The sequence below is a fragment of the Ornithodoros turicata genome, chromosome 2 (assembly GCF_037126465.1).
Source record: "Ornithodoros turicata isolate Travis chromosome 2, ASM3712646v1, whole genome shotgun sequence".
NCBI classification, from domain to species: Eukaryota; Metazoa; Arthropoda; class Arachnida; order Ixodida; family Argasidae; genus Ornithodoros; species Ornithodoros turicata.
This window is the reverse complement of record NC_088202.1, coordinates 119,086,950-119,098,595: the sequence shown is the minus strand read 5'-3', so window position 1 is coordinate 119,098,595 and position 11,646 is coordinate 119,086,950. Positions and strand designations below refer to the sequence as shown.

The 11,646-nt window shown below is 49.6% G+C and overlaps 1 protein-coding gene across 1 annotated transcript; it reads left to right on the top strand.

Moving 5' to 3' along the window:
- Window positions 1-8,005: 8,005 nt before the first annotated feature.
- Window positions 8,006-8,500, top strand: LOC135384987 (uncharacterized). The gene has a single exon (XM_064614166.1). It carries the CDS (start codon window positions 8,006-8,008, stop codon window positions 8,498-8,500), a length of 495 nt encoding a protein of 164 aa, XP_064470236.1.
- Window positions 8,501-11,646: the final 3,146 nt, after the last annotated feature.

Here is an 11,646-nt window from a genome sequence, read left to right as displayed (position 1 = left end):
AAGTCGAGGGCTGCGTTGCTGGTAGATGGCATCGGAGTAGTAGTAGTTTGGGTTGAGGCAAGCAAGGTTGTGAGGTGGGCACAAAAATCATCTGCAATGTGGATTTCGGTGCGCAATGTGATCAGGGACAGGGAGCTGAACGTGTGACGTTGCACTACAGGTGTCGAAGGGCCTTAAGCACACCCCAAATCCGATACAGAGGGGTACAGGACGATAGGGAAGATGAAAAGCTATATGAACGGTCCCGTGTGAGTTTCTGTAGGCGTCGTGGAACATCATTCTGAGTGCGTTTTGCAGCCTGCCGGTCAAGGGGCAGGACGGTGCGCCGTGCTCGCCGTTCGGCGCGTCGACGGAGTGTAAGGAGCCGCTCGTATTCCGCGTCAATAGCGGAAACTGAAGTGGGGCTCTTTATAGTGTGGTTGCTTCCTGGTTTATACTGGCCACAGTCCTGCGCATTGTTGACTCCGTCACTTGCAAGGGAAGACTCGAGCACTCGTGCGAATCGTTGCCAACTGGTCCGCTTGACGGAGTGAGAGGTGGAGGATCGGCAGGTGGGCGGGATGCCGACCAGGACAGGTAGGTGGCCGCTTCCAAGGGTGTTTGCATCAACACTCCAGAGGAACCGGTTGGCGATGGACGCCGACGCGACGGTGAGTCAAGGCAGGTAGAGCGGTAAGTCGGGTAGATGAAAGTTGGCGAGCCATCGCTTAGCACGCGGATATTCTTGTCCGCGAACAGGTCTGCAAGGCCTCTGGTGTCAGTACGGATACTGCCCCACACTTCACTGTGGGGATTAAAGTTCCCGCAGAGCACGAAAGGCGAGAGGAGGCCATCTACAAGTGTGCCCAGCTCATCCACATTGTCGCTGACCGATGGTAGGATGCAGCAGACGTAGCCGCCGATCCCAACTGTTCGCAAGTCGCGCACGACCACCGGGATAAACACGCAGTACGACTGGTCTGACCACGGGACCTCGAGACCAAGGTCACCTAATTCAAGAGACGAAAGTCGTCCTTAATGCCGCATTCCCAGATGCACAACACAGGGAATTTGTGGCGCCACACGAACTGACGGAAGTCAGACAACTTCGATTACAGGCTGCGCGAATTCCACTGGAAGATGGTGGTTGATTGATAATGAACCATTGAGACGCGAGGCCCACCATTATTCATTGTTGGGCGTAAGGAAGGAGCAAGTACGGAGGAGAGGTTCGAGTGCAAGTATAGCTTGAACTGCAGGTAAGTGTGCTGTCGTTGGAAGCTGATGGACAATGGCGCGTAAAGTGGCGAAGAGCATTGCGACAACAGTACCAGATGTAGTGTGCTGTCCCTCCAACAGACGGGTCGGCTGTATTTTAGGGTTAGGTGTCCGCCGACTGCTTGCCTGGGCCGTGGGGGCGCGACTTGTGGCACTTGCTTGACTGCAGAGGCAAAGACCTTGGAAGAGCCGTGACCAGCGCGTGCGGGTGCCGCGGAACAGCTAACCAAGCGCGGAAATTGAGCAGTGTGCTGGTTATGGCCACGAGGTGGGGAGACATGCGATCTCCCACTGAGCATGCGCTGTCGGTACGCGGCTGTTGCTGCCCTCGCAACCGTAGAGGCACGGTAACTTGTGGTGTGGTGACCACACCAGTTTGCGCATATGGGCTCGCGTCGTGAGGTACATTGCTTATGATCCTGGGGGCGAGAACACAATTTGCATCTTTGGGAGCCGCGACAGTCACAAGCGTAGTGGCCAAACTTATGGCTGTTGAAACATTGCGTGGGCTGGTCTACGTATTCCGACACAGGGAAGTACGTGAAGCTGAGGGGAATCTCCGCTGGTAGCGCCCTGCCAGGTTGAAAAGTCAGGAGCACACTACTTTTGACTGGTCTTGTGTGGGCAGAGCCACCACTCTCCCGAGAGTGCTAGTTCCCGTTCTGCCTCCGAGACACCGCTGGTCCTCGCTGTAACGTCGAGGGGCGCCAGTGATTCTTTCGGTAGTGTGCAGGTAGGACTGCGGGATAGAGGCTTGGACTGAGACCCCAGCGACTGACCCAAGGCCCAGTAGGCGTCGCACTGAGGGCTCCGACGAGACGTGGACTATGAGAGTGCCATGTTTATTGATTCGGATATCATATGGAAATACCGGACTAATTAGCTACTAATTAGCTAAAATTCATTAACTTATTATTTAGATGGAGTGAGGGAAATGCGAGATTGCAGAATTGGAGCCAGTCATTATTCAAATCCATCGTCCTTATTAAACATCCTGGGAAGCGGGCGTAGCTTGAGATAGAAATTCCCGAATTCTGCTATGCTAATGAACCGAAACCAGAACTACGCACTACTCGAGCACAGAAACAGCGACAGACAATCCACGTGAGACGGCCACATGCTTTGCAGCGATGCAGCTGATTGGAGTAGGCGTTAATCTGTTGGCCAGATACGCAGTTCTCCGGCCCACGTCACCGGCGAGGTAAAGGTTGCGTCGTTCCTGCACTCAGAAAGTGCGTCGTTCTTGGGTGCGTTTTTTTATTCTACCCGGGTAACCCCGGGGTTACGCACCACGTGACCCGAGTGAGATGTCACGTGACCTGTGGGTAGGTACCCCCGTTTAGAAATTTTCGCCCATTACGAGTTACGCCCGTCTCAGCGAACATGGCGGCAGAGGCAGACGACGTTTTTGACGCGAGGACATGATTGTAGAAGTTGCGGCACTTGTGCTGCTTGACGCATTTGACGAAGGGGAAGATGATGCCGAAGGAAGAAAAAGGCATGCATCCAACGAAACAACAGTCTTGCTAAAGCCACCGAAATATGCTCGGAATCCGAAAGTTAAAAGACGCAGGACTCTCACTTGACGTCGTGTGACGTCATAACCCTCTGCTACTCACCTGCCGAGCTGGGTCTGTGAGAGTAGGTACCCAGACTAACCCTCGAGCGACGAGAGTTGAATTTTCGCCGGTAGGTTATGACGTCACTTCCGTCACCCTCGATTTTTCGCCCAGTAAGGGTTACCCCCGAGTTACCCGGGTAGAATAAAAAAACGCACCCCTTGTTTCGGCTCATTTGCATAGCGAAATTTGGCAATTTATATCTCAAGGTACGTTCGCTTCACAGGGTGTTTAATAAGGACGGTGGATTTGAATAATGACTGGCTCCAATTGTGCTATCTCACTTTCTCCCGGAAAAAGCCTAATTAGAAAAATAATTCATTTATGTAATTAATTATGCACTCGACGGCTGCGACATATTGCGCACAAAATGACCACCTGTTCCCGAAAACCACATGCGAAAACGAAATTCAGGTGGCTCTAATAGCCTTTTTAGATAAAACAAATATGTCCTGATTTAATCAAACGAAAGAGAGAAACACGTAGAAGAACACGTAATTCTTTGGTGGATAAGGGCGCGGAAGAGTGTCCTTTTGCGCTTCCTCGCGAACAACCGCGACAAAAATATTTAAACCGAAACCAATTAATTACTGCAACAAATGACCCGCATCGGTGGCAGATTTTTCTCTCAAAGGTGCCCAGTGAAGGTCCCAAAAGGGGTAGTAACCATTTTAACGCCCACAGCGCCCTGCGTTAGAGAAGTTACCTTTTTCACGAAACTAATTTGAATTTTTATTTAAATAACGAGGGCCTCCCACTCATTTACACGGTGCGCAGCTTGTAGGTGGTATCGGGCAGATAATTGTAAAAAAAAGAGAGTTCGTCGATCGGTGCACCCGTCCGCGAATTATTTAGCCCGGGGACTTAAACTCAAACGCCCTGTATACATACACACATACACAGAACGAGACGAAGTTGAACAGATGGAAAGTAGGCTACTAACTGTTCCGTAGCTGGAACACACAACCGGACTTAAAAACAACACAAGCCACAAGGTGCGTAAGAACATGAAATATCCAAGTATGGCAGTCGTCGAAAAACCCAGACAGCGCGGGAAACGAACCACACACCTATCGAGTGCACTAACCACTACGCTACGCTGGTACCAGCTCGCGCCAGCTCACGTGGCATAGTGGTTAGGATGATCATTTCCACGCCGAGACTGGGAGGTGACACGGGTTCCAATCCTGTCACCGGCTGTGCTGTCTGAGGTTTTCCCTGGCTTTTTCGAAGACTTTGCAGACAAATGTCGGCACAGTTCCCCCGTGAAGTCGGCCCAGGACACATACTAACCCCCTGTCCCCCACTACTTCCTGTTGTCCTCTGTTCACGTCTGTACGCTACTCATAGCCACAGTTGCTTCGCGGCGCTAACACATAATAAAAAAAAAGCTACGCTGGTGCGGCTAGCCCCATTCAACGGCCCAGGAGCCCCATGCAACACCGCACCTTCTCTCATGATGTTCTCTCCACCACGTTATTTTCTCGTGCAACACGTATAAGGCCAGACAACGGCATTTCGCACATAATGTTTCCTGCCTGGTGCCATGTTTTATGTATGTATTCAAGCCTCGGAACAGTTACTTTCAATCTTGTAATTATAATGTCACATATATGTCACTCTTCAAGATTCAAACATCAAAAACATTCGCATTCTAATCAGCTCAACACAATATTAATCATGCTTCACCGAAGAGCGGGCGTACAAAACACGCGCCGCGCTACCGATTTGGGGAGACATTCTTATCGCGTGTTTACTCACGCTGGAGCCAGTATCATGTCCGAGCGTGTGATGTGTGCTCAACCCTCTCTCTTCTTTTTTTGCTCGTCGCCACTGCAAGGGGCACGAGTGTTAAGGTGGCTTATGGAAGGGTTTTTCGGAGGATGCTGGAGATGTGCCAGGCACAGAAGTGATCTTGATGGATGGTCCTAAAGGGACATGGCCATTGGAGGTCCGATAGCCATGTACTTCGCCACATTGCCTCTGCTGGCTCTACTTTATTTTCTTGCCCGAACAGCGTCATTTTTCACGAAGAAGCCGAACAGTGACGTTGATACGCTAGAGTAGGATACTAGATTCCAGAGGCTGTCGTCAGTTTATTTAAATAGGTTGAGTTTCTGGGGTGCGTTGACTTGGTGATTATTACTTAGTTTTGCTTGTTACGCAATAGGAAAAAAAAATCCGTTCGGGGTATTTTTGTCTTAGGATTTGTACCTCCAGTATAGAGCTAATGCTAGAAGGGATTTCACCACTACGTCTTTGATTACACCTGCGATTATCATACTTACAATATTTATCAGTATGACTGACGAGATGGTGCGGCTTCGTCGAATGCTATACCGAATAGGGTACCGCACCCTCGATACAGGCTACGCGGTAAAAGATACCCGTGGAAAATACATTTGGAATTATGAATCGTTCTGTTTGCCACGTCTAATGTAATGCAAGCATTTGCAACACCTCGCTTAATCAACAAGAATAATTCACGAAAGATCCAATTCAAGAAAAACCTTGCTTAATATTTTTCTTTTTCCTAGAATAAAATAAGTAATCAAGCTAGTAGCGACACTTTCCGATTCGTTAACGAATGGGACGCCACGTACTTTAAACAGCACGCCAGTCCACTCCAATTACCGATATTACCTATATAAACAACAAATGAACGCAGCTCATATGTGTTCGTGCAAATAATCGGACAGCTTCCGTTTAGCTCACTGACTCTGTGTTTATTAGATTAGTACAGGAAACAAAAATATGGACAAAAATACTAGTCCAGATGGGGCCAGGAGTCTCAGTAGTGTCACTTGCAGTGCGCTTTCCTATCAAGTTTGCTTTGAATGCGTGTACTACTTACAGGTTACAGCATGCCAAGTTCAATTCTTGATAGCTTTCGTGCGTCGTTATTATGTTCTGCGGAAGGACTCAGACGAATCTACGGAAGGTGGTCCAATGGCTCCCCCGGTACCCTTCCAGTCTGGGAGTTACCTGCGGTTACCTTATCGACCAAGTCACGCTAGCTGGGACAATTTAATTCAAAATAAATGCAAATTCAAACAAGCAATTGAGTGCCTGATAGGCAGGCTTACCCCATATTAATTAACGAGCCTTCATGAAGGATGACTCAGCAGCAATGATACCGCCTTGCTCGGACCACTCGGTGACCGCTCAGTGCAAGTCAGTTTGCGCTATCAGTCCTGCGACTGCGGTAGTGTTCAAAACCGTATTTGTTCGTTACACTTCAGGTGACCTTCACGAAAGGTACAGGGGACTCCAGAAACGTCGAGTTTTGAAAACCTACATATGCGTACCTGTAAACATAGTTGCGATACACAAAGTTAGGCCGTGCCCAGAAACGGGAAAACGTTGACGTTAGGTGGTCTCGTTAAATTCGTCCATTTCGGAAATTGCAGCGTAGCTGCGCAGATGTTTGGTTATCAAGCCGGCTGTTAGCATTAATCGTATTAACAATTCTGGGCTTTACATCGCGAGAGAACTGCGAGCGTTAATCGCATGACTGCATTTGGCATGCTGTAACAACAGGGAATTAAGGAGAGACCAAGGGCCAGTCGCTACAGCTGCGGATGCAAGTTACCGCAAATACACAGTGAGCGGTCCCGAAATACAGGAGGACAGTACAAATGAACAAACGAAAGGGACGAAACGTGCTAGTAAACGGCGTTGCATAGAACGTAATGATTTTGTGTTCGTACCATACAGCAATTAACATTTCCGTCCTTTGTTTAATTTCTGTGAAATAAAAGTTTGTTACCTGTGTCTGAGGTTTCTGATGCAGTCGCGCTTTCGTTCCTTGAACAACGAACATTCATTCATTCTTTTACAAAGCTACTATAATGTGAGCCTACGTGTGTATGTGCAACACAAACCACAACCCAAACAACACGCCTCATATTGGACCCATGTGGGCTGCCAGGATTACCAATATTGGTCCAATTTGGGCTGCCAATATGGTACCAATATGGGGAGTGCAACCAGGCTCCATATTGGACCAAGATACAATATCTCTGCAGATCTTCTTATTGATCCACGTTGCATCGCTTTAAAAAAACAACACTGCATTGCCCTAAAAACGAAGAACAGGTGCTGTAGCCGTTTTGCTGAAGGACCCAGGCAGTCCCACGGAACTGACATCCCTCAGAAGCCTTCATTGGGAACGCAATAGAGTATGAACCAATAATTTCCAACCCGCTTCTAGAGTATAAAGGAGCGAAACACTTTCGTGACGGTGACGGGCATACGCCTCAGCAACTCACACTACTTGCAGTAACTTGAAAGCACATAGCATTAAAGAGCAGACATCCCTTCCTATCCTATCTAGACCGGGAGTAGCTTCTCCTGCAGTTAGTGGGCTCGCATCTCCATTTTTTCCTATCATCATCATCATCATCATCCCTTTGTAGCGCCATTATCATCGTCAGCGCGCAGCCTGCCAAGGCGCGCGAGAAATAAATCAGCGCTCGTTCAGTTGCTCTCTGACGAGCATCCAGCGAACAGCTGTCCTGGTCTCTCCTTTGTCTAGCAACAACTGGTGACCCGGCTTAGGTACCCAAGGCTTTAAGTACCTCCTCCTTTAGATACCCAAGGCTCAAGGCTTTAGATAACTCCTCACCATCATCGATCGATTCACACGCTGGCCAGAAGCAATCCTTCTACCTGATGCGACAGCCCCTACCGTCGCCTCAGCTCTCATCCGTGAATGGATATCCCGATTCGGGGTTCCCTCGCTGATCACCACGGATCGAGGCGCACAATTTGAATCGGCGTTGTTTACAAATCTCATGAATACCCTCGGCACCCGCCGTATCCGTACCACAGCTTATCATCCCTCATCTAATGGCCTTGTGGAGCGCTTACATCGTCAAATCAAGGTTGCGTTGCAGGCCACCCCAGAGACCCCTTGACCTGAGGCAATACCTGTCATCCTCGAAAGAAGTGACAGGGCGCTGACAAGCTGGTGCATGATGAGAGAGGCGGAACCCGAGACGGGGAAGGAGACATTCTTGTTGTGTCGTCTCTCTCCTTCCCCGTCTCGGGTTCCGCCTCTCTCACCTGTCATCCTCCTTGGCATCCCCACCGCCTTCAAGCCGGACTTCGGGGCAACCTCAGCCGACATGGTGTACGGTTCGGCCCTCCGACTCCCCGGTGACCTTGTCGCGCCAGCCCCGAACATTATCCTTTCTCCGGCGGTCTTTGTATCTCGCCTCTGGGGTGCCATGGCTTCTCTACGCCCCGCGTCTACTCGCCAGCTTGCACGGAGACCCGCCTATCAACACCCCGAACTGTCCCGGTGCACGCATGTTTTCGTCCGTTGTGACAGCGGCCGGAAGTTTCTGCAACCACCCTACACCGGCCCTCACCCTGTACTGCACAGGTCGGCCTCATTCTTCACTGTGCTCATCAACGGACGGCAGGACAACATCAACATCGAGCGTTTAAAACCAGCATGGCTCGACAGCGCCCCACCTGGCGGTACCATCCCGGCTGTCTCATTCATCGACGACTCTCTTCCTTCTCCCCCTTCCCCGGCCGCTACCTGTAATCCCAACCGTCGAGTCTCCTTGGCGAAGCACCTCGTCATCAGTCGACGCAATCCTGCATCGCCTTAGGGGGGGAGCAGCTGTAGCGCCATTATCATCGTCAGCGCGCAGCCTGCCAAGGCGCTCGAGAAATAAATCAGCGCTCGTTCAGTTGCTCTGTGACGAGCATCCAGCGAACAGGTGTCCTGGTCTCTTCCTCGTCTAGCAACAACTTCCTATCAAACATTGTGTTGTTTACTTGACCTGCCGTTTCCGTTGTCATTAGAGAAACCAGCGACATTTTAGCCCGAATGAAACGTCCGATCCGAGTGTCGCGCAAGCACAGTAGGACTCGTAGGAGGCGTTGTAGGACGCGTGATTTCGCTCAAACGACCACGCTCTTAGTCGGTTCGACCGATTAGCATCGCGAAGCAAGATGGCGGCTGTTTCAGGCGAGCCATGGAGGAGAGAGAGGAGGAGTCCTATTGCTCTGAGAAGTGAAGCCGAGACTGGGGGCCACTAACAATGACATCACTGCTCGATTTCCGGTTTCGGTTACATACATCTCTCTCTCTCTCATCGGGCCATTAAGGTAACGTGACTCCCCACGTGGCTCCAAAGAAGCTACAGCTCACCTACTACCCTCACGTCACTTGCCCCACGCTTCTCTCTTCTGTCGAAGAGCCGTCGGGGCGCCTCCTTTTCTTCTTTCCCCCATGGCAGCACGCGGAAAGTTGAGTTGTTGAGTTGCAGTGCATGTTACAGTGGGATTGCCAGATATGTTGACTGTTTCGAACAATGTGTATCATCTGCGAGAAGTTGTTGGGTGTAACGACCGGAGCCGTAGCGATGCAAGTTTGCGCCCAGGGCAGGGTAAATCTGAAGCCCCCCCCCCCTCACCCACTGCCGTCAGAAGCCCTATAAACAAAGAAATGACAACGCTTATTCGCACTGCCGAGATCGTAAATTCAAATTTTCTTCGTTCCCGCTTTATCCTGTCCAACCAACCTGCCAGGGCCTGCCTTTCGGTGCCCTCTCTCGCGAGGGCGCCCGGGGCGGCTGCCCCTCTCGCCCCCCCCCTCCCCGGCAGGCTCTGGCTCGCTACGGCTCTGGTAACGACGTATTGAGTTGGGCATTTCACACGCTTCAACGTTCAATCTTGTCGTGCTGCATGGGCATACCAACACGGGTGCGTAGCATTTTCTGCATTTTCAGCCAATATGGGGTGTACACAGGCAATATGGGGCACATATTGCCGACATTTTCCCATATTGGTTCAAACTTTGCAATATGGGGCCCATATTTCCAAGTTTGAGCCAAAAGGGGGAAATCCTGGCAAAAGCGGTCCCATATTAATCCCGTATCGCCAATGCCCAGCCAATATGGGTCCAATATTCTGTGCTGCTTGGGAATTCAATATCATTTGTTGTACTTTGCACATATCCTACACGCAAAAAAAAAAACTAGACTACACCGTACGTATACTCTTTACACAGGAGAACATTCAACTTCACTGTGCTTCCTTTCTTGTCTTCGTTCATATTGCGCACTCAGAGAGCGACCCACGTAGCACCGCCTAAACAGGACACGTACACGTACAAGACACTGACTTAAGTACAAAGCAGAAAAAAACGAGCATAAACTTTTTTCCCCTCTATGCGGTAAAAGTTTCAGGCTTAAAGCGGGTGCGCGTGGCTAGGACCATAAGTCCATTACGAGGAGGGAGATGGTCATTACATACTAGGTTCCATCTTGATGCCCTCGAAGCTATTTTATAGCCATATTCGCGTTGCGGTAGCACACATGCGCGACGTCGATAGCACGCGAACATCCTTTGCATGTACCCAGCATCATAAATGCGGGGGCACGTATAATCCGTAATTTATGATAGGAGCGTTCTTTGAATGACAACTGAACCATGCAGGGTTTGGAAGCAACACCACTTTTATGTCCATCAGACACACCGAGGATACATTACGCCGACATTTGCATCCTTTGCATTAGTGGGTCGTTCCAGGGATGAGAAAGTGATGAGGATCATATATGTTTCGACGACGCGATGAATCAATGGGATATGGCTGAGCGTGGAAATATGAAAGAACTGGTTGTTAGTAGACGGGCTACTCTTGTGATTACTACTCTATTGTGTGCTGCCTCAGAAGGAGATATTTTATGGCATACACTGCACGCATTGATTAGGCTCTTACAAGTCGAGCGCAGAAACCGATATTACAGCACGGAAACGTGGTATAGGGAAGGTACCTATCTTGGATAAAAGAGAGAGAGGGAGACTGAATGAATGAATGAATGAATGAAGACATCGGCAGCACCGGTGCAGCCAGCTCCTGCGGGACACGGTGTGTGTAAGAAGTTGGAGACAGAGCTGTACGCAACTCATTACCTGGTAACCGGTTACTTTTTTTCGGTAACGAAGTAACGATTCAGTTACTTTTCTAAAACATGTAACTAGTAACAGATGTCGTTACAAAAATCAGTAACTGGTTACCACAAGTTACGTGTTACTGTGTTTTCCGCTGGCCTTGAGTGTGAATGTCATCGTGAAGTATGAGGAGGGGTCCCAAAGACGCAGTAACCTCACCCAGATGTGTAATCCCAGAATACGTCAGGTCAAGAATGGCGTGACCTTCGAGGTCTTCCATGTACGGATGAACCCGGGATTTTCTCTCACTGTCACGAAGCTTCTTTCCAAATAAGGAGTGTCGGGATATATGTGGGACTGACCTAACGTGCGTGACAACCAAGTCTTTTTGGATACTTTGTACAGAAAGAAGCCTGAGTTTGGGCAGTACGGAGTTTCTCCACCAGCTCGCCTGCATTAGCGCTACTTTACCAGTATCTTTTGAGATAGTTGTGTCGCTGATGTCCGTTTGGGAAACACGCTCTCGCAGATTGCTGGGCAAGGCTGCATGGCCTCTCAATGTACGAAACTTCGATCCGTTCCGTTAGAACTTATCCCTCTTATAGAAGTGGTATTACTGCGGCTGCTTTAAGATTACAGAATGGCAACTGCACATATGACTCGACTCCTGATGAGAGAGGACGTGCATGCTAGCTGTAGAGCCCGTGAAGCAGATAATAGTAACGGAAAAATAACTAGTTACCTGAGAGCAGCGTTGTACGTAACGCCGTTACAGTAATCGATACTTTTTTCGGTATCGGAGTGCGGATTGCGGTACTTTTCTAAATCGGTATCGGAAAAGTATTCCCGCACTAAT